The sequence below is a fragment of the Copadichromis virginalis genome, linkage group LG17 (genome assembly GCF_057382275.1).
Source record: "Copadichromis virginalis isolate Kocher_CV1m ecotype Utaka linkage group LG17, C_Virginalis_male_GT1.1, whole genome shotgun sequence".
NCBI classification, from domain to species: domain Eukaryota; kingdom Metazoa; phylum Chordata; class Actinopteri; order Cichliformes; family Cichlidae; genus Copadichromis; species Copadichromis virginalis.
This window is the reverse complement of record NC_140634.1, coordinates 16,897,047-16,920,369: the sequence shown is the minus strand read 5'-3', so window position 1 is coordinate 16,920,369 and position 23,323 is coordinate 16,897,047. Positions and strand designations below refer to the sequence as shown.

At 45.4% G+C, this 23,323-nt stretch overlaps 2 protein-coding genes across 4 annotated transcripts; one reads left to right on the top strand and one right to left on the bottom strand.

The window, feature by feature from the left end:
- Window positions 1–54: 54 nt before the first annotated feature.
- irf5 (interferon regulatory factor 5) lies at window positions 55–11,541 on the top strand. 2 transcript variants are annotated; one of them, XM_085437366.1, is made up of 10 exons: window positions 55–108; window positions 3,134–3,365; window positions 3,481–3,751; window positions 4,528–4,714; window positions 4,793–4,818; window positions 4,893–4,920; window positions 5,000–5,311; window positions 5,659–6,048; window positions 6,118–6,236; window positions 10,787–11,541. In XM_085437366.1, the coding sequence occupies exons 3-10, from the start codon at window positions 3,578–3,580 to the stop codon at window positions 10,973–10,975; spliced, it is 1,425 nt and encodes a 474-aa protein (XP_085293492.1). In that variant the 5' UTR covers window positions 55–108; window positions 3,134–3,365; window positions 3,481–3,577; the 3' UTR covers window positions 10,976–11,541. The 2 variants fall into 2 exon arrangements, with proteins under 2 accessions (XP_085293492.1, XP_085293491.1); XM_085437365.1 differs by lacking the exon at window positions 55–108 and adding an exon at window positions 1,464–1,653.
- tnpo3 (transportin 3) lies at window positions 11,220–22,994 on the bottom strand. Of its 2 annotated transcripts, none has more exons than XM_085437362.1 (23): window positions 22,739–22,994; window positions 21,264–21,464; window positions 20,791–20,864; window positions 20,555–20,711; window positions 20,133–20,276; window positions 19,855–20,030; window positions 19,631–19,769; window positions 19,358–19,504; window positions 18,913–19,020; window positions 18,736–18,827; window positions 18,516–18,655; window positions 18,186–18,377; window positions 17,909–18,009; window positions 17,739–17,815; window positions 17,602–17,662; window positions 17,371–17,511; window positions 16,911–17,027; window positions 16,721–16,815; window positions 16,477–16,633; window positions 16,230–16,397; window positions 16,027–16,139; window positions 13,051–13,134; window positions 11,220–12,959 (listed from the first exon to the last, which is right to left on the bottom strand). In XM_085437362.1, the coding sequence occupies exons 1-22, from the start codon at window positions 22,856–22,858 to the stop codon at window positions 13,074–13,076; spliced, it is 2,781 nt and encodes a 926-aa protein (XP_085293488.1). In that variant the 5' UTR covers window positions 22,859–22,994; the 3' UTR covers window positions 11,220–12,959; window positions 13,051–13,073. The 2 variants fall into 2 exon arrangements, with proteins under 2 accessions (XP_085293488.1, XP_085293489.1); XM_085437363.1 differs by having other exon boundaries at window positions 17,918–18,009.
- Window positions 22,995–23,323: the final 329 nt, after the last annotated feature.

The window sequence follows — 23,323 nt, the reverse complement described above, 5'->3', positions numbered from 1 at the left end:
CCCCGAAGCTCATCCGGGACTTGCTGTCATAGCAACAGAGCCGTAAGCGTAAACCTGCTCGGGAGCAGGTTTACTTTATGTAAACAGGATTAGATCGCGGCCACGCAGGTATGTCCGCTTCATTTATACGAAAGCAACAGCGATATTTTACCACTGTTGTACCATAAATAAATAACATCAATGTAACTAAAGATAATGCAGCACTTGATCCATTTATTGATTTCACACAGATACATACAGGTCATTTCCTAAAAAAGGGAAATGTACTATTAACATTCTATTACATGTATGTGATTATTACAGATGTAATTCATATTTCAGAGTAGTAATTGTAAATTACTTCGTGTAATCAAGATGAGAGACCACGGCTATAAAAGCGAAGGTGGATTTGGGAAGCCTGTCGCAGCCATGTCCTGTCCGTATACGCGAGCAACCCATTGCGGAAGGTGCGAGATTGATAAGGAGAGTCCTCAGAATTCAGCGTATATTGCGGGACAGACAGGATCCTTTAGCTCAGCGCGACAGTGTGCTCATAGAGAGATATCGATATTCCCGTGAGGGTATTATTTACTTAACCAACTTGTTGACGAGGGGGTGCAGGACCACCACCTGTCTTTTTTTCCTCTGCCCTTTTCTTGGTTGCTGTTATGAACAAACTAACAGAGTATTACAGGCCAGTATTACCTTGCCAAGAGACGCAAAGCAATCTAAGAGATAAATATTACCATTCTGTAGAATACTCCTGTATTCCACTTTTACTTGTTCCCATGTTCTTGTGGGTCCTGTTGTGGCTCTAATGTGAAAGGGGATATAATATAACATATTATAATATAATATAATGCCATATGATATTGGACAATATAGTGTCATATGATAGATCTACCCTACCGCCTACTGGTGTTGGCCAGAGGGGCCGATGGCGCGATATGGCAGCCTGGCTACAACCGTAGCTGCCTCCACCAGTGTGTGAATGTGGGAGTGAATGAATAGTGGTATCGTAAAGCGCTTTGGGTGCCTTGGAAAGCGCTATATAAACCCAATCCATTATTATTATTATTATTAAATTACCTACGAGTTTGATTTGTCAGCAACTTTCTGCCAGCCCTCTCTCCTTGCTTTTGCAGCCTTTGCAGTGTTCTCTTGCGTTTTAATTAAACTCTGAAACTCCTGAAATCCCTCACTCATGAGTTCTTGCTCTGCTGCCGGAAAATACCGAGCACGCCCCTTGGACATTTTCGCCGACCAATCAGCGGGTTGCCGATCAATGTTTCTACTATCGATGCGTAGCCCCTTTTACGACACCCAGTGATGTCACATTCCTGCGTCCAGCTGTAGTAATCGTCAACAGCAGGTGTGTTCGGGGAACCGGATTAGCGAGCTCACGGTTAGCGCGATGATTTGATCTTGGATGTGTCATTTGATCTTGGATGTAGTAAGCGACGTACGAAGAACGGGCCCCTGGGGCCCGTTCTTCGTACCGCGCTAAGTGAGTTAGCTGGATGAGATTGTTGACGATTTCGCGTGATCCTGGATCGTTCGGTTCCCCGAAGCCCATCCGGGACTTGCTGTCATAGCAACAGAGCCGTAAGCGTAAACCTGCTGGGGAGCAGGTTTACTTTATGTAAACAGGATGTTTACAGGATCAGGCCGCAGGTATGTCCGCGTCATTCATACGAAAGCAACAGCGATATTCCACCACTGTTTCACCATAAATAAATAACATCAATGCAACTAAAGATAATGCAGCACTTGATCCTTTTATTGATTTCACACAGATACATACAGGTCATTCCCTAAAAAAGGGAAATATACTATTAACATTCTATTACATGTATGTGATTATTACAGATGTAATTCATATTTCAGAGTAGTAATTGTAAATTACTTCGTGTAATCAAGATGAGAGACCACGGCTATAAAAGCGAAGGTGGATTTGGGAAGTCTGTCGCAGCCATGTCCTGTCCGTTTACGCGAGCCACCCATTGCAGAAGGTGCAAGATTGATAAGGAGAGTCCTCAGAATTCAGCGTATATTGCGGGACAGACAGGATCCTTTAGCTCAGCGCGACAGTGTGCTCATAGAGAGATATCGATTTTCCCGTGAGGGTATTATTCACTTAACCAACTTGTTGACGAGGGGGTGCAGGACCACCACCTGTCTTTTTTTTTGCTCTGCCCTTTTCTTGGTTGCTGTTATGAACAAACAAACAGAGTATTCCAGGGTCTCTTTCCAAGAGACGACAAGCAATATAAGTGATAAATATTACCATTCTGTAGAATATTCTTATATTTCACTTTTACTTGTTCCCATGTTCTAGTGGGTCCTGTTGTGGCTCTAATGTGAAAGGGGATATAATATAACATATTATAATATAATATAATGTAATATAATATTGGATAATATGGTGTGATATGATAAATCTACCCTACCGCCTACTGGTGTTGGCCAGAGGGGCCGATGGTGCAATATGGCAGCCTGGCTTCTGTCAGTCTGCCCCAGGGCAGCTGTGGCTACAACCGTAGCTGCCTCCACCAGTGTGTGAATGTGAGAGTGAATGAATAGTGGCATTGTAAAACGCTTTAGGTGCCTTGAAAAGCGCTATATAAATCCAATCCATTATTATTATTACATTACTTACGAGTTTAATTTGTCAGCAACTTTCTGCCAGCCCTCTCTCCTTGCTTTTGCAGCCTTTGCAGTGTTCCCTTGCGTTTTAATTAAACTCTGAAACTCCTGAAATCCCTCACTCAAGAGTTCTTGCTCTGCTGCCGAAAAATACCGAGCGCGCTCCTTCGACATTTTCGCCGACCAATCAAAGGGTTGCCGATCAATGTTTCTACTATCGATGCGTAGCCCCTGTTGGGCCACCCAGTGATCTCACATTACTTCATCCAGCTATACTAATCGTCAACAACAGGTGTGTTCGGGGAACCGGAATAGCGAGCTCAGAGTTAGCGCGATGATTTGGTCTTGGATGTTTCATTTGATCTTGGATGTAGTAAGCGACGTACGAAGCACAGGGCCCTGGTTCCTCTCAAACAGATGCATGGTTAGGGTTCCTCGGGGATGGCTATTTAAGTAACTGTGCATCAGTTTGATTCTTTCTGTTTTTTTTAAATAACTTCTGCGGAAGCTTTATTTTGTCGAGAGCTGATCTGCCACCGGAAGCAGTTTTCCTTCAAGTTAACTTGACGTCATGTGATCGGACTGAGGACGAGTTTGTCTCGGGACTTTTCTCCGGCCCTTCAGCGCTCCGCCGCCCTCTGTTTGTTTGTTTTTGTTCCTTTCTTTGTTTGTTTGCTGACGTCACGCCGCAGAGGAGGAACACAGCGCGCAGACTCTGAACCAGGACCGGACCCGGCCAGGTGAGTCCATCCGCCCAGCGCGCACACGCAGTCATGTATCTGTGCTCGTGAACCCGCGCGGAGTGAAACAGTTCGATCAAAAACCAATTCCTCGACAATTTTTCACTTATTACAGTTATCAATTCAAAGCTCCGAAGTGTCAGAAGCGGCTCGTGCTCAGGGACCGTTTCCGCGGTCTGAGCGAATCCTCTCTCGCTCCCAGTCCTCCCAGCATGAGCGTCCAGCCCCGGCGTGTCCGCCTGAAGCCCTGGCTGCTGGCTCAGGTGAACAGCGGCAGGTACCCCGGTCTGCAGTGGCTCAGCGCGGACCACCGCCTCTTCCAGATCCCCTGGAAACACGCCACGCGCCACACGCCCGTGTCAGACGAGGAGAACACCATCTTCAAGGTCAGGTTAACCCTTCACACCTGACCTCTAACCTCTGATATAGCATCTGCTTTGATCATGTTTGAAGTTTCAAAAAACTTTTTTTTACAGAAAATAGTAACGCACACTCGTTTTCATATCTTTGTGAGGACCTCGTCTCATTTCATAATGCTTTCCCTAACCCCAACCATCAAAAATGAATGCTGAATCCTAACCCACAGCCTAATCCTAAGTAAGCTAATTGTAACCCTGTCACTAATACCACATGGTGACACATTTTGTCCTCATAGGTAATTGTTAGTCCCTACAAGTATAGTAGCATACCATTTTTTCTGTCCTCACAAGATGTCTAAACATGTACACAAATACAAACACACGCAGACGGACAGATGCACACATGTGCACAAACACACACAAAAACAGATACAAGGACACACACACACACATACACGGACACACACACACAGACAAACCAAAGTAAAAACTACAAGCGGGTTCTTGAGTGACACATGTGAAGAGGAAGTAGGCGTTTGACTTCCTCCTTCCAGCGGAGTTTCGTTTCACAGTTTTTGAACAACTTCAGTTTGAACACAGGTGATGATGTCACTTCCTCCTCCTCTGCTGACTGCTTCCTCTTTTGTGTGTCAGTCTGAGTGTTTATTGACTTTGAGTAGGGTTGCCTATGATAAACACTGGAAACAAAGGGAAACTGCTGGCACAGCAAAACATCTCTCAGCTTGAGCACAGGTGAGTCCTATCTGTCAGATGTGAGTTATGCCCTGGTCTGTGTGTCCTAGGCATGGGCTCTGGAGACGGGGAAGTACCAGGAGGGAGTAGATGAACCCGACCCTGCCAAGTGGAAGGCAAATCTGCGCTGTGCTCTGAACAAAAGCCGCGAGTTTCAGCTGAAGTATGATGGCACCAAAGAGACGCCGGTCCAGCCGTACAAGATCTACGAAGTGTGCGAGCACCCCGGGAGCACAGGTGAGCTTCACCTGCATGACTGTAACCTTCTGATGTGCAATGATGACAGGAAGTGATGATCCCCGTTTTGTGTTTCAGACGGCGCTGAGGACGATGACGAGGAGGTGAGAACGATCATATGATGTAAACAGTCTGACATGTTCTCACGTGACTGACCGAAACACTTTGATCCTTTCAGATGCCGAACCTGATGGACCTCTCCATCAGTAAGTACACCTTCGACTCAGTGTCACCATGGAAACACTGTGGCTGTTGATGTAATGTGATGATGCCATGTCTCCTTAGACCCCAGGCTGAGTGACTCCGCCCCCTTTGCCTCCTTCCCGGCTCCCTCAGAGATGAACCAGTTCAGCCTACCCCCTAACGGGACATTTGGACCACCGCATATCCCAGTGCCTCTGCTTCCTGACATCACCATGACCTCTGATCTCCAGGGTCAGGCACACTTCCTCCATAATAGACTTCAGGATCTGAACGCTGCCACTGCGCAACCAGAGCCGGACCTAATGGAGGCCAGCGGCATGGTGGGCGTCGAGAACCAGGCAGAGCCTCAGAACCACCAGCCCTGCAAGTACGACCTGCTGAGCAGCGTCCCACGTGAGTCCTGACCTCTAATGCAGTTTCCTGTCACAGATTCAGGGCTAAAACGCTACCACACGTGGCGCTGCTCAGACAGTTTACCATCAAACCAACTCTGATGTCACACTTTAACAATACAGCACCACAAAGCAGAGCTCAGGGTTACCTTCACAGACCCATGAGGTTCACCTGCGCATTCACAGGTGAACATTAGGGCTGTGCTTTATGACCAAAATCTCATACCCTGATGTCATTTCTTGTCCCGATAACGATTTGTTTTGGTGGCTTTACTGTGGTGACTGTTGCTAATTCATGGTCCCCCCTCTACTGGCACAGTAATGGTCCTGTATCTCGTGTTGCTATAGTAACAGATCTGGACCTGAAGTTCCAGTACCGGGGCCGTACAATGGGCTCTCTGACCGTCAGTAACCCTCAGGGCTGCCGGCTGTACTACGGACACCTGGAACCGACCCCAGAGCAGGTGGACCTGTTCGGACCTGTCAACCTCCAGCAGGTGCTGTTCCCGGGAACATCAGAGATGCAGAACGAGAAACAGCGATTTTACACCGAGGCCTTGCTGGACGTGATGGACCGCGGCCTGATCCTGGAGATCTGTGAGCAGGACATTTACGCCGTCCGCCTTTGCCAGTGTAAGGTGTTCTGGTCTGGACCGGGCATGCCAGAACACGGCCCGTCCAACCCCATGGAGAGAGAGAAGAAGATCAAGGTCTTCAGCCTCAATGACTTCCTGCAAGGTGAGTTTGGTGTGCGGGATTGTTGACATGCTGCCTGATATGTTCTAACCGACATGCTTCTGTCCGCAGGGCTGATCTTGTTCCAGAAAGGCGAAGCCCCGAATCCGCCGCCCTTCGAGATCTACTTCTGCTTCGGGGAGGACTGGCCCGACAATAAACCCAAAGAGAAGAAGCTTATTATGGTGCAGGTGAGGGGGCAGAGCTTAAACTGAGTGGCAGTGCTAACGGTTTTATAACAAGTGCAAAAAAAATGAAGAAGCCTTGGGTCCGAACACGTCAGAACCAGAATCTTTATGAGCTCCACCCCTCCACCTCCAGTTAACCTTCACTACATCACTTACCTCCTCCTGAGCAGCCTCAGTACTTCCTATTGGCTGATGTTGCTGTGAAGAACCTGTCTGTCTCCAAACTCCTAACTAAACAACATGACCCGAGTCAGAGCTCAGTCCTGCAGATGCCAGGAAATAGTCAGTGTCAGCTCCCATTGGAAATTCATGAAAAGGCAAGGCAAGTTTATTTGTATAGCACAATTCAACAGCAAGGCGATTCAAAGTGCTTTACAGAGACATTAAAAAACAAAAACAAATAAAAAGCATGATTTAAAATAGAAAAAAAGAAAGGAATAGTAGATAAAACCAGTAGTTAAAATGTAAGTTTTGAAATTTGAGCTTAAAAGTAAAACAGTGGGGATTTGGTGCTTTATTCAAATGCAGCTGAGAACAGGTGAGTCTTCAACCTGGATTTAAATAAACTGAGTGTTTCAGCTGATCTGAGGCTTTCTGGGAGTTTGTTCCAGATATATGGAGCATAAAAGCTGAATGCAGCTTCTCCGTGTCTGGTTCTTACTGGGAACTGATAAAAAACAGGATCCAGATGACCTGAGGGATCTGGAAGGTTCATACTGGGTCAGGAGGTCACTGATGTATTTTAGTCCTAAACCATTCAGAGCTTTATAGACCAGCATCAAAACTTTAAAGTCTATCCTCTGACGGACAGGCAGCCAGTGTAAAGACCTCAGAGCTGGACTGATGTGGTCCACTTTTTTGGTCTTAGTGAGGACTCGAGCAGCAGAGTTCTGAATGAGCTGTAGTTGTCTGACTGATTTTTTTAGGCAGACCTGTAAAGATGCTGTTACAGTAATCAAGCCTACTAAAGATGAATGCATGGACTAGTTTTTCCAGGTCCTGTTGAGACATCAGATCTTTTATCCTTGATATATTCTTGAGGTGATAGTAAGCTGACTTTGTTATTGTCTTAATGTGTTTTTCTAAGTTTAGGTCTGCATCCATCACTACACCCAAATTTCTCTTCTGGTTTGTGGTTTTTAGATGTATAGATTGAAGTTCTCTGGTGACCTGTAATCGTTTTTCTTTGGCACCAAAGACTATTACCTCAGTTTTGTTTTTGTTTAGCTGGAGAAAATTGTGGCACAACCAGTCATTGATTTCCTCAATGCATTTACCAAGAGCCTGTACAGGGCCTCGGTCTCCTGGTGACATTGTGATATATACTTGTGTGTCATCTGCATAGCTGTGATAGTTTATTTTGTTGTTGTTTATAATCTTTGCCAGTGGGAGCATGTAAATGTTAAACAGAGGGGGTCCCAAGATGGAACCTTGGGGAACTCCACATGTGATACTTGTCTGCTCAGATGTGAAGTTACCTATTGATACAAAGTATTTCCTGTTTTCTACGTATGTTTTGAACCAGTTTAGTACAGTTCCTGAAAGACCTGCCCAGTTCTCCAGTCGTTTGAGTAATATGTTGTGGTCAACTGTATCAAATGCTGCACTGAGATCCAGTAAAACTAGGACTGACATTTTTCCACTGTCTGTATTCAGACATATGTCATTAAACACTTTGGTCAGAGCGGTTTCAGTGCTGTGGTTCTGTCTAAAACCTGACTGGAAGGCATCATAGCAGTTATTCTGTGTTAAGAAGTAACTGAGCTGTTGAGAAACTGCTTTTTCAATGATCTTACTTAAAAATGGGAGATCTGAGATCGGCCTGTAGTTGTTCATTTGTGTCTTGTCGAGATTGTCCTTTTTCAGTATAGGTTTTATTACAGCAGTTTTTAGTGGTTCTGGAAACACACCTGACATTAAGGAAAAGTTGACGATCTGTAACAGGTCTGACTCTAAAGTCTTTGAGACCTTTTTGAAAAAACTTGTTGGCAGGACATCTAAACAGCAAGAGGAGTTCAGTTGACCTAAGATGTCCTCCAGGTCTTTGCTGTTAATCGGGTGAAACTGTTTGATGGTGTTTAAACATTTTTTTAGTGGATACAGTACATACCCTATCTGCTGTTGATGTACCAATTTATTGTCTAGTCTTTTGGATTTTGTCTGTGAAGAATTTGGCAAAGTCATTGCAGGCCATGGTTGAATGAAGTTCAGCTGCCACTGACACAGGAGGGTTTGTTAGCCTGTCAACTGTAGAAAATAAGACCCGAGCATTATGGCTGTTTTTAGTGATGACGTCAGAGAAGTAGGACCTCCTTGCACTCCTCAGGTGTAAATTATAATTGTGAAGTTTCTCTTTATAGATGTCATAATGAACCTGGAGGTTTGTTTTTCTCCATCTGCGCTCAGCTTTCCTACACTCTCTTTTTTCATTTTTCACCAGTGTGGAGTTTCTCCATGGAGACTTTTTCCTTCCAGAGATAACCTTCACCTTAATGGGAGCAATAGTGTCCATTACATTTAACATTTTAGCATTGAAGCTATTGACGAGCTCATTGACTGACCCTCTGGACAGGTCAGGTGTTAATGGGAAAACTTGGTAAAAGATTTCACTACTGTTTTCAGTTATACACCGTTTTGTGATCACTGCTGTTGACATATTTATGTGGGCTGAAATTATACTTTCAAAGAAAACACAGTAATGATCAGACAGGCCCACATCAGACACAGTAACCTTTGAAATGCTCAGGCCTTTGGAGATCAGTAGGTCAAGAGTGTGTCCTCTATTATGTGTGGTCTCTGTTGGGTCAGTTTTAGCTCTGTTGATATATGTGATGCTAGCATGAAGCTGTCAGGTCACATGTAACAGGTTTGTGCTAATATTTGTCATCTTTGTTGTTTAAAACATACTTCACAAAGTTTGTACTGCAGTAAAACTCAGACATTTCCATGACAAATTTACTCTGATTACACAAACATGCAGGTGCAGCTCATAAGTAACTGGACATGATTTCCCTGAACTTATTGTATATTAGTACATTACAGCAGAGGTGGTAAAAGTACATTCTGTACTTAAGTTGAAGTGCAGATACTTAAAAATACTGCAGTAAACGTTGAAGAACTGATTCAACGTCTTTACTCAAGTAAAAGTGAAAAAGTACACGCTGTGACGTGTACTCATTAGGTTAGGATTAGGACATCTCTATCAGCTATTATTATGCAAAGGTAAAAGGAGCCTGTGTTATATTAATACAATAATAACATAGTATTAGTAAATGAGAATAAATGAAAAACGCTATTCAAATCTGAAATTTATTTCTCATGAATGCACTCATCTTGAATCTGTGATGTAAACAAAGAATTTAAAAAAGGTAGTTTATGTTGCCTCCATGGTAGAGGCTGAGTTTGCCTTCAGGAAAACGTGTTACAGGTAAAGGGGGCTCAGCGGGGGGCGAGTCCCAGCTCACAGTGCAGGCTGTGATCAGCTGACCTGAACACAGTGTCAGCAGATGTTTCACAGTTGTATCCGTTAGTACAAAGGTGGAATTCAGTGTTGATCTCAGCGCCATCAGCTTAACTTCATATTAATCTCTGCTGCGCTTTATGTAATCTACATTACATCAGCACGCTAACCTGTTTATCTGCACTTCATGCAATGTTTGAATAACACACAGTTTATTTACTTGATTTGTTATGCAGCACGTTTCACAATATGAAAACTCATCACACACAGATGTGATTAAAATGATGACATCACATGTAATCATTAAATCTCCCTGAGCAGGCCTCACCTTTAAATATACCCTTTGTTCCTCCACCTCTGACTTCTTCCTCCACCTCTGACTGAAGTTACCTCTTATTCTTTTCTCTCCCTGAGAAGTTCAGCAGCTAGGTTGTTAGCAAGGAAACTCACTAACAATCTTGCATTTGAAATTAGCTGCCACTTAAAAAAAGTGTCACTGCCTTCATGCTTCCCCACACTTGCACTGGCCCACAGACACCTGGAAATTCTACTTAAGTAAAGTAACAAAGTATTTGTACTTTGTTACTTTCCACCTTTGTACTTCAGTATATTTCTTGTTACCTCAGCAGCTCTTTCTGTTTCTGTGCACTTTGTTAAAGAGGTAACAGATACATAAATGCAGATGTGAACATAAATGTGAGGTCGGAGGTCAAATATGACATGATAGTCTTGCTTTCTACATGCTGTTGACACATGGCGCACATGTAAGAATCCAATTTTTTCTGCCCAAAGCACAAACCCGATTCTTTAGTAAAATGTTGAATATCTGTTCTGTAGCCTCTCCTGGTCACCTGTCTGTGGGTGTGCGACTAAACACATTTATGAATAATTCCCTCGAAGCGTGTAGTTTTCCCTCCACACCTTTCTCTCTGTGCACTTCCTGTTTTTAACCCAGCGTTAGGAATAAAGTTTCACTGTGTGGGATGCAGACACACAAGCCAAGTCACCTTTCAACCTCCTGACTGCCTCATGTTCATGGAGCTCCAGACACCTGTGGATGTCTCACAGTGTTTTTTGTTGTTTTTGTCCTCAGGTGATTCCTGTGGTGGCCCGGATCCTGACAGAGATGTTCTCCGGAGAGCTGAGCTGGTCCACGGACAGCATCCGGCTGCAGATCTCAAACCCCGATGTGAAGGATCAGACGGTGGCACAGTTCAAAGAGTTGCAGAGTATCCTGCAGAGCCAAAACATCCAAGGACCCTGGAACCCCACCGGCCCCTGAACCAGGGGCCCTGGACCCGACACAGACACTGCTTACTGCACCCTCCCCCAAACAGTAGGAAACCCTGACTGGAGGGAAGGTGCAGCTGTACAGAAACTGAACATTTGAGACAAACGGGTGGAGGTCTGCAGGTGTATTCCGTTCTGTTGTCATGCCGACACCTTTCTGGGAGGTTTCTATGTTCAAATTTCAATAAAGGCCGTTGCAGTATTCTCACACCAGGTGTTTTTGTTTTTAGACCAGGTAATAGGTCTAGCAGGCCTGAGAGGGTCAGACTCTACTTCGGTGTTTACCTGTTCAGGTAAAACCTGAAGCATCAATTTAAATGCACTAAATGAGTGAGCCAGTGTTTTGATGCCTGACTGAACCTGCAGGTGTCTGCTTTTGGGCTGTGAGTAAATAAGAATTTAATAATCAGTAGTTTCAGTCTTGGAAAAATATGCCATACACCTGAACCTTCCTGCTCACCTGACCTGCAGCTCCAGAATCAGTATGACCTGTGTCTGTTTACATCAGAAATAATCAAATGTTTTTTGTATTTTGAATAAAGACGATGGTTTAAATGACCTCTGATCTCTTTACTTTACGCACCTCACCAAATGATGGAAAACATCAAGGAAAGGAGATAAGGACTTAGGAAAAGAGATGCTCGGCAATGCAGAGGATCTGACAGATTAGTGAACGTCACACTTGATTTACTGACGTGTCTGAATTACAAGCTCCTCGCCTCCCCAGCGTTCATGGCTCTGCATTCAAGCTGGAGATAAATGAAGGACTGGGGCTCCTTTCCTCGGGGCTTAGAGACTTCAGCTCCTGACAGTCAGTTTGAGAATTTCCTGCAAGAAGCCACTCAGACACTCCCCTGAGGTCTGAGGACAGGAAGAGCACTTCAGTGAGCTCCAGGATGTGGTCCTGAGCAGGTTCAGGTCTGACTCACGGATTTGTTCCTGCGTGACGGTTTAACCGCGCTTACATCACACCTGTGACGCATTTAAACTGAGCCTTCTGCAGACCAACAGCTCCACATACAGAGAAACTTTTTCCATCTTCTCTGTGCTGTAGCATGAGACCTGGAACGATGCAAACCACCAGCTCACTCACGCCCTCCGATGCCCAATATAGCTGCTGCACTGCCTTCACGAGTCTGTCACCGACCTTGGAGCGTCTCTGATGGAGGAGCAAAAAGATTTGCTCTGTTTGACTTTGAAGAGTTCTGTGATGAAGGTTTCTATTATTTTAGAAAGCCTCCGCACCCTTCTGAGCCAATTCATCAGGTTCCCAACCTCATTCCTTCCAACACCTGCTAACCAGAGCGAGAACCCAAACACCTGGCTACCATGCAGCTGTCTGACCAACTGGCACAGGTAAGTGAGGTGACAGTAATAACAGACACACTGGATGAGCAGTTTGTTTTTTTTAATTTGTTTACAACAAGGCTACATCACCGATGATGTCATGGTGTCAGTCTCTCCGCCTCATTACCCAGAGTTCACTCTGTTTCACTTTGTGGAAGAACAACTAAAATTCAACCAAAGTTAAAAAGGTCAAAGGTGACGCCAAATCCTCCCGCAGCACGCTGCAGCCAAGAGCATCATGGAAAATCTTTTGGCTCCTTTTATGGCACGGACAAAAAAAAAAAAAAAAAAAAAAAAAAAAAAACCCCACCACGACCAAAGTCCAAAAATAAATCTCTAAAAACTGTTGACCAGGCACATCCTCCGATTCACGACCGCAGCTTCCTGACCCCGCCCACCTGCCGGACCCAGCCCCGCCCACTCACCACCTGCTGCAGGTGAGGTCAGGTGAGTTCAGGTGAGCTGGGGTGGACTCATTCTGTCCAATCAGTCTTCAATCTGTCAGTCCTTCAGAGTGAGCCGCCCTGTTCACATTCGAAGTCCTTCATCATCTTCATCCCTTTGGATCCTCGTCTGCAGACGCAGATTATTGCCGTCACCTCTGAATGCTCGTCAACAAAAAGATTTACCTGTGGGGAAAAAAAGAAGTCTTAAACATATCAGAGAAGCAAACAAACTCAGGCTGAATACACACCTGAGTGTACTTGAGAACAGGCTCACCTGGCGGTGCGAGAAGGCTGCAGCTATCGGAACAGTCTGGTGAACTCTCTGATGGCCCAGCACACCTGTTTACACTCCTCAGCGCTGCAGAACAACAAATGTGAGGTTATCTACTTGTCACCTATGCAGGTGTTCCACACACTGAATGTTTATCAAAAACATTTAACCAGACCATGAGATCAATTTTACAGGAAATAAACTCCTCAGTTGGAAGAGTTTTTTTTACCAGTGCATATAGTGTTTTTCATACACCTGAAACCTCCCAATCAGGTCAGGACAAGTCCAGACTCGCTCAATCCGGACTCCAGTTTGTCTGCGTTCCACCATCAGACGAGTGAGTCTCGACAAAACCTGCTACACACCTCACGCACTCTTACCTGAACGCCTCACAGTCAGTAACGCCTGTTTCTGAATGCCACAGACAGCAACGCCTGTCCCTGAACACCTCACAGTCAGCCATGCCTGTCCCTGAACGCCTCACAGACAGCAACGTCTGTTTCTTAATGCCACAGTCAGCAACGCCTGTCTGTGAATGCGTTACTATTTTTTAACAAACAGACGTTGAAGCTGTGTTCAGTTTAACCCAACCCAAAAACAGCCTGTTCGTGTTGGTGGAAAAATGCACCATGTCGACCAACCAAAAAAATGATATGGCAACTAGAGATGGCACGATACCACTTTTTTATGTCCGATACCGATATCATAAATTTGGATATCTGCCGATACCGATATGAATCCGATATAGTGTTTTTTAATCAACAAAACTGTTTTTTAAATATCTTGCTGCATTTTGTATAAGTTCATACTCAAGTTTAAAACAACAACTACACTAAAGCTATTCTGTTATACCTGTATGCAAAAAAAATATTTCATAGTTCAGCAATACTGATCAATCTAATAAACTCAAACCTACACCATCCTCCCTATTCTGGTATTTTAAAGAGTACTTAGCATAAATATTAATCAACCTAACTAATAGGGTTCCAACTCCCAGCAACAACAAAAATAAATAAATAAAAAATAGGGAACCACCCCTCACACTCCACCTCATGATGCTTAATCGACGTAATCAACCTTAATTTGATGCAGTGTGAAAAAAAAAATGCACAGAAATCAATTATTTTTCAAGAAATATTAAATAGATTCAACATCTTTCTTCAACAAAATTGCAGACTGCACAGATGGTACCTTCCCAAAGGAAAAAGTACTATAGCTTACTAGGGTATATATATTAGACTTAATAGTCACTATATACAGTAATGGACTTCTATTCATTTTGCATCAAATTAAAACTTTGGGTGTCAGATAATTATTTATTAAAAGCTCGACATTTTAAATGAGAATAAGAAAGAAAAGTATGTCTTTGTGCCCCCTTTTCCCTGTTAATGCCCTATCGGCCCCCCTGGCTAAACTTTGCTAGATCCGCCCCTGCACAGTTACCAGCGTCAGCTACGTAGAAAAAGATCCTGGAGTAGAAAGTAATATTACCGTAAATACATTCTAACAACAGCTGATCAAGCTTAAACGTGCTGCTGTTGTTCAGCCGCTGGTTTCCTCTTTCTGGTGCAAAGTGGGCCAAAAGCAAACTAGAGACACGGACTCGCGACAGAAAAGCCGATCAGCTGATCATTAAGCCGTTTCATGATTGAAGTAGCAGCAAGAAGAGGCAGTCGCTCCATATATCGCTTGGTAAGCTTAACGCAGGAATGCTTTACAAACATTCAGAGATGGACTTACACACTTGCTTTACTTCTCTCGGGGATAACTTTGTCGGAGATGAAATGCCGGGTTGCTAGCGAAGCTCCAAATGCTATCCAGACCACCGACAGGTCCCGCATGCCACAGCCGCTCTATCACGTGATGCATACTGCTCCGACGTGCTAACGTTCTGAGGTGAGTTACGGCGTGTTGCAAGTTTTGTGAGGTGCTTTCGTGATATTTAATGGATCGGATTACATTTTTTATTTTTCTCCGATATCCGATCCAGTAATTTAGGTCAGTATCCGACCGATACCGATACCTAATATCGGATCGGTCCATCTCTAATGGCAACATGACATTTGGTTGTTTCGGGAGAGGGGGAAGTTTTAGGAGTGACGGAGAGAGAGAGAGAGAGAGAGAGAGAGAGAGAGAGCAGAAAAAGAGAGAGAGCGAGTTTAGAGATGTGAGAGATTTGTGACGTTTAGCGTGTTTGGAGTGTGTAGTTAATGTGTAGTGTAGAGGACAGTTTGGTGTTGTGTGTCAGTAAAATGACACGACTGCTGAATAAAAACAATGATACACCTGCTGCTGTCAGACTTGCAGGTATCAGGCTGTGATGTTCTCCTTTATAGTGGACAGAAATTATTTTTTTGGAGTGGCACAAATAATTTGTGTGGCATCTCATTGAATGCAGAACAGCTGATTGTTCTGTAAATAGTTTGAAATGGTTATAACAAAGGGTAAAAGGTAAATGACTGCAAATAACTTTGTTGTTTGCAAAACTTGTGCAGAGGATTTTAAAATTGACAATTTATATTTACATTTAAAGTTATGAAATATTATCATTAAACATGTTTGTTGTTGTTACATTAAAAAATATAACTTTTTCTACTCTGATTTTATGTTTATGTTTTTTGTCTGATTTTAGATCAACTGCGTTAACACAGTATGTCAAAAATGAAAACATGACTGTAAATTCAGACACGCGAGGTTGTGCTGAAAAGGATGAGACCAAACAAGGCAAAGTAAATAGTTTTTAAAGGTAAAATGTGGAGGGAAAATCAAGTAGTTAAAAATGGCCAATTATACCCTGGACCTCAGAGGGTTAAAGGTTTTTTTTTTTTTTAAAGTAACGCAATAGTTACTTTTCAAGTAATTAATTACTTTTAGAATATTGTAACTCAGTTACTAACTCAGTTACTTTTTTGAAGAAGTAACTAGTAACTATAATTAATTACTTTTTCAAAGTAACTTGCCCAACACTGGTTATCTCACCTGGTGACCTGTTTATGGAAGTCAGTCAGCTGTTTATGGGTGACTGTCACGGCGCCGCCTGACGTCTCCTTCGGTAAACCTTTCAGGGCGCTCTCTAACCAGCGGCAGAACGTCTGCAACACAAGGACACCATCATCAGCACCTAGAGTCACCCGACACCCCCAGCATGCACACAGGTTTGAGATGCCCTACCACCTACTCACCGGCCGGTCGAACACCATGATCTCCCACAGCACCTCGGCGACGTCAGGTAGCGTGTACGGCGGCAGACAGAAGCAGCATGAGTGCATCAGCTGAGTGACGAGCTGCTGGCCGTGCTGCTCCATAGCCTGACCAATCAGACGCTTTCTCACCTCGAAGTCCTCCTCGTGCTGCAGACCCACAGGTGTTAAGGTGAAGCAGACTCCTGTGACATTACTGGCGTTTACAGCACGTTTCCATTAGACTTACATCGTTGGCGACTCCTGTGTGGATGAGGTCTCGGACAAACTTCATCACGCTGCAGTTGGCGTCTCGGTGGTCCAATGAGGTGGCGGCGATGGCGCACTGTATGATGTGAATGATGATGCTGCTGCTGAGCAGTGTGACAGGACTTCGCTGGACGAACCTGAGCAGAAGAGGATAACGGGTGAAAACGGGCAGAGCTACGGAGCGTGGCACCATCGGGCTCAAATGGGCGGAGCTTCAGACTCACCTGGTGGCCAGCCTGAAAAGGTCATCCACAGTGTCAGGGTGATTCCTTAGACCGTTCGGCTGCTCCAACAGCTGGAAGGTCGGCATGCAGAGAGCCTGAGGAGGAGGAAGCCACACCACCATCATCATCACTGACCAGCTCAATGAGCACATAACAGAAAGGTGGAGCCTCAGTGCCCAGGTGTGCTCACCTGTAGCATGTCGAGTAATCCCTGTCTGCAGCCCTCCTCCATACCGTACTCATCCACCAGGATGCTGCCCAGGTACAGGAAGCAGGAGTGTGGATACACCTGATACACGCCCACCATCTGACAACAACACACATGTGATCGTTTCATTGGAAACAAAACAACACTGCATCACGGGGGATCACAGATTCTCTCTAAACCAATCAGAATTGCTGACACTTTAGTCACAGCGCCCCCTGGAGTCTGGCAAACTGCTTTGAATCTGTTCACAGATGATTATTTTGTGTGACAAGTTTCAACAACAAACTTCATTTGATTGATTACTGATTGACTACATCATGGTGCACATACTCAAACCCGACTGGAAAAGCTCTGATCAGCTGTTCTGGAAGCTCAGAGTTTATTTTTAAACTCAGAGCTTGTTGAACCTGCTTCCTGCTCGCTGTCCGATATGAGGTCTCACCTGTGTGACAAGCGGCTGCAGCAGGGAGGCGGAGCCTTTCCCGACACAGCGCACAGCGAACCTGAGGCAGCGACAGCAGCGCTCCACGATGCGGTTATCAGCCTGGTGAGTGTTCAGAGTCTCCGACAATACGGGCCAGATCTGCAAGTCACATGACCAGAGGTACCTCTATCACATCTATTCAAATCACTCTATTCAAATCAGACTTCCAGGTGAGCGCAGGTGTGTTACCTCCTGGATGACTTTCTGACACGGGTGAGTCTGTCCATTCTCGACGATCGGGTTTGTGTGTCTGCAGAGAAATGATGTGTCCACCGTCAGCTGTTTCATTAAAGTTATACTGGAAGTGAACAAACAGGAGAACTCACCTGAAAATCACAGCCAACCTGTCGAGCCACACCGTCGGATCAGCTGATTTACCGTTTGTGGACTGCTCAGTCAGAAGCTAAAACACAAACAAGTAAACACATAAGTGAACAAACAAACAAACAATCAAACAAACAAACAATCAAACAAACAAACAAACACACACACACACCCCTCTGACCTTCTTCAGAGCAATAACCTGAACAGCACACAGGTCGCTCAGACACTCTGCGATCTTCTCCAGAGGAAGTCGAGCCAGGACCAGAGCCGTACCTGTACAGGTAATAGTACACTGATGTGATTACACATGAGCCTGCTGCATCTACACCACTCATGAGGATAAACCTGTGTCAGAGATTTAAACCTTGTACCTTCTAAATGTGACCATAGGTATCTGATAAATTCAAGGCAGGTACAGTACAAATATGTGATGATGTCAGTGCAGGTACCTTTGAGCAGGCCGACGGCAGCCTCTGTGGAAAGGGCGAAGGAGTCTAGTGAGCGAGCGATGTCCAGCAGCCCGTGGAAGTGCTGAGCCATGTGATCTCTGCACACGGAGCAGATGTTGTGGATTGCCTTTGCTGCCGCAGATGCCAGCGGTTTCTCTCGCAGACCTTTCATCAGGTAGTTCAACACAGAGTCTGACAGGAAGTACAAAATATTATTCAGTATTCCCAGACGCACCTGTGAAGCTACGACATCCTGAAAGGCAAGGAAGTTAAAACATGGCTGACTGCATCATCAGGACACTGCCACTGTTCAGGATCATTCCTCCGTACCAAGGAATCTGGGATTCCTGTCCACGACCTCGCTCATCTCGCCAACCAACTCGATACTCGTGTATCTCACCGCCATGTGAACGCTCTCCGGAAGTAACACAATCTGCTGCAGCACCTCCGTGAGCGTCGGGTTGTTCTCCCTGAAATCAGACATGGAGAACATGTTTACTTGATGAACGCGTCTGTGAGAACTTCCCGTGGCAGTGACACAGATACTCACGGGTCGACGCTCTTTGCGATGGAAGCCATGATGAAGAGGACGGCCTCTGTGACCTCCCAGGGAGGATTCCCATCTTTCAGCGTGGAGTACAGCTGAGGACAGGAAGTGATGTTAATGAAAGAATAAAGGTGAAACAGATCCCACCTGTCAGCCTGAAACCACCTGAGGATTAGTTACCTGAGCGAAGCACTCCACGGAGCCAACCAGGAAGATGACATCTTTAACAAGGTCAGACACCCTCATCCGGAACTCGCCAAAGTCGTCTGTGTCCTCCGGGATTCCCTCCTGTGGACGGAGAAAAATTCAGACTAAGATTTCATGACCTGAACACCTGAAGCCAACACCTGTGGGTGGAGCCAGAGCTGGAAGTCTGACAGACGCTGACATTTTTAGTTTGTTTGTGTTCCTGACTTCACATTCAAAGTGATTCACTGATTACTGATCACTCACGGTGAACACACCTGTGTGCATTATTGTGGACCACCATGGAGACAACAAGGACAGGTAATACAGTCAGGGTTCAACTTACAGCAGTGTGTTCAAACTCAGCATCATAAAAACTTTACACAGAAGGATCTGGAGCCAGACTGCAGCATGAAAAGGTTCAGGTTCTGGTTCTTACATGATCCGGATCGAGCTGGCAGTGCCGGGCCAAACAGTGGAGAAGCCTCTGGATGTACGGTCTGAAGATGGCGTGCAAAGTCGGGTCGTTGATTTTGTACAGGTGTTCCCCAAGACGGTACCAGAAGTTAAAGGAGATCTCCACCACCTGGACCACAGAGAACAGAATCACACACAGAACCATAACGCAGACCAGACAGGCCGACATCCGAATTAGAACACACAGGAGCTTCATATGCCATGTCATATGCAATGCCATGGGGTGTGTTCGTACCTCGTACTGGGGGTGTCCTGCACAGATCAGCAGCAGCTCCAGGGTCCTCAGGTCTCCCATGCCCTGTCCTGGACTCCTGACCGTGGTCTCCAGGAAGGTCTCGCAGAGCTCTGTGAAGATCCTGCAGTAGTTCAGCACTCTGAGGATGAGAATTGAACACGCGTGTTACTGACAATATGTAAACAACACATGAATGCCACAATCAGAACTAGATTTGTCCTCACTTGTCCAGATCTTCTCGGGCTACTGCCATGTGATAGGCCGTCTCTAGTGTCAGGACGCCCTGGAAGAGCTGCAGCGCCAATGCGACGTTGGTCTCCACGTTTTCTATGGCGTAGAGCGCAGAGCACACACAGTCGGAGGACGCCTCGTGGAGGTTGGTAGAGGTTTCGTCCCTCTGCTGTGGAGACAGTTTGGGGTAACATAGAAATATTCACACGATTCAAGATCGAGGCTCACGTGATCATCAGATCATTGACATTGACGGCACTCTCACACTTACCAGGACCTGGAAAAGCACCATGAGCAGCTGGTTGCTCGCCATGAAGTTGCTGTCGAGGACGCCCAGGTTGAACCAGCTGCCCAGACAGCGAAACACCTTAATAAGCATCTTCTCATCATTCCCCGTTTTCTCCACGCAGGTTGTCTGAGGACAAATAAAGTCAGAGTCCTGTTTAAATAAAGATTAGTGACATCATCAGTGACATCTCCGTTTTTAGAGTGATAACAGTTTCCGCCACATTATCATTATGGTTTTATTACTAGCCACACCCCTACCTTAATGACAACATGCAGCTAATGTGGCAATCATGTGACAGTTAAACAGCCACTGGCCTGGTGAACAGATACGATCAACATTCAGTGGTGTTCAGACAGAAATATTACTGAGCTGTCTGACAGGTGAGAGTCAGACAGGTGTCTCACCAGCAAGGTAACCACGGTGCTTGAGTAGTACGCCAGGTCCTCGATGATCTCCGTCCTCCGATTCGCTCCGATCCTAAGCGAGCGGCTGTGAACTTCCTCTGGGAGCACGGTGAGGATCTCTATGAGGAAGAGCATCGAGCTGATGTCATTGTTGTACCTGAGAAGACAGAAGAACAGGTTAGTCACTGTCCAGCTTCAGAGAAAACATTGTGTTAGCCGATTTTGTGAATTCTTACTTTTCTATCAGTGTATGAACACATCCTTTCCAGGACGCCATCTGCAGGGCAAGGTCAGCGATTGCCAAAGCCAGCTGAGGGAAAGGGTGATGGTCTGAGTTACTCAAGTAAGAACTATCACAAACAAACTTCCTGTTTTTAAACCCTGATGATGTCACTGCAAGTTCAGCTTACTTTTTACAGTTAAACCCCCGCCCTCCGACAAGGTGTGATAACAACCACACAGATGTATTAAAGCAGGTGTTAACCAGCTCAAGCCAACATTAAACATCACAGGTAAGAAATATTTGATGATTCTGATTGGCTGATTCTGTTACAGGACACATTCCTCTTAACTGAAGCGATAATCAGCTGTTTCCAGGGAAACCCCACTGAGACAACTTTACAGCCGAGTACAAAAGGTGAGGATCAGTCAAGAGTCAATGAAGTCCTATTGACTCCGATGCTTATACCGCCGGAACAGGTGCAGTTACCTGGGTTACAATGATGGGTGACAGGTCCTTGAGGTTTTGGATGTGCGTCAGCAGCGAGTCTCGCAGTGCATTGTGGGTCTCTGGCGGGAGCTCGTAGAAGCTCGTCTGGATCTTCATCTTCATTGTCTGTGCGGCGAAGTAACACGACTCCACGTCCTGTTTGAGCTGCAGCAGCTGGTCTGACACCTCCCAAGCATACATCTGAGGAAGAAGTGATGTCATAGCGAAGGATGGGAGAAGAAAACAATCGACACAGCATAACATTATGATATTTTGTCTATACAGGGACACCAAACAAAAATAAATAAACTAATTAAAATATGAACAAGAGGACTTCTGACTAAATTGAAGGAGGCAACTTTATCAGGTAACTGCTGTATTATCTCAAACAGATTGCACATAATTGCCAACTTGACTCTATTCAGTTGCAGAGTGACTCGTATTACGGCAACATTTATGCAGGTCTTAGTGAAATGTTGGTGAGCTTGGTAAGAAAATAAATGAAGAGATGATGTTACATTGTTGTATAAAACAGGTACTAACAAAGTTTAACTTTGACAACATAATCTACAGTTTAAAGGTGGTGATTGCGAATATTACTCTAATACTCGCACACTGTAAAATGTTAAAAAAAAATCTTCAGTGAATTATTTTCATAAGATTGAATCGTGGGCTGTCTGCTGATTCTGCTCCTTATCATTAATGCCCATCAGCCACTCGGGAGAACATCTGACCAGAACCAGAAGCCTCACGTTTCCAGCTAGTTGACATTACAATGAACCGTTTGATCTGTTGTCCCCAAAAGACCAACCACCTGACTGAACCTGGTTCTCTTCAGGTGTTCTCCTCAGGTCCACCTGAGACGCTCGAATTAGTTCTCACGTGACTGAAGGCTGTGAGCTGGGGCTCCACAAACACTCCACTGAGCATGCTCACTGATCAGCTGACTGCTACAGGGGGAAACTTTCACCTGCATAACTTCAGCCCTCACGCACAGTGGCTGACCTTTTACCCCAGGTCACCTGACTGTGACCATGCTAACATGCTACCAGCTGAATAAAAACAAACAAGCCGGAACCGCAAACAGGAAGTCCAAACACAGGCAGGGGAGCGCTTCATTTACTCACCTGCAGCAAGGTGACTCACTCACTCATTCACACACACACACTCTCTCACACAAAGACACACACACAAACAGAAAGAAACAAACAGACACACACACACGTGCGCAGGCAGGCAAAGTAACATACAGACAGCTAGCAGTTAGCATAGCAGCTAGCTCGGCATGTTTTCCTCCATTCATTTTCTTTAGCTTAGCTGTTATGCTAACGGAAGCGGTGGCTCCTCTGAGACTGCGCACTACACTTCACCTGTGCGTTTTCACACAGGTAAAACCCTGAGATCCGCTTCACACAGATCCCCAAAAACACGAAGCGACCTCCGCCCGCCCGGGCCTCTCCCCCCCGCCCTCTCACCGATCTCTGCAGCTCTCCCAGCCACAGCGAGGCGCGCTCCTTCCCGGCCGGGTCCGGGTCGTGGTACAGGGCCTGGACCGCCTGGTACACCAGCGCCAGGCTCGGTTTGCCGCCCTCCATAGCTCGGGTCAGACACAGGGACGCGGTGAGGCAGACAGCTCGGGGTCCGGGTGCTCGGATCCGGGTTCAGGGTCCTAAACGCTCCGAGAGCCGACCGCCATCTCACAGGCTTTCCGCTGCAACGGCAATCCCGGTCCCACCGGAAACACGGGCACCAAAAGAAGTTCCGCTTTGTCCTCCCGGAAGAAGACTTCTGTGAGAGGGCAATTAAAAAATAAAATGATGAAATAAAATGCAGCATATTAAAATAAAACAAAACTAGGGACACAATAATAATACGATACAATAAATTACAATGGAGTACAATAAAAATTAATTTGAATTTAATGACAACTTATCATAACCATCCATCTTCTGCTTCACACCTGGGTTTGGGTGGTGAGGGCAGTAGCCTGAGCGAAAAAACCCAGACCTCCTTGACCCCAGTCACCTTCACCAGCTCATCCAGGGGGAACACCGAGATGA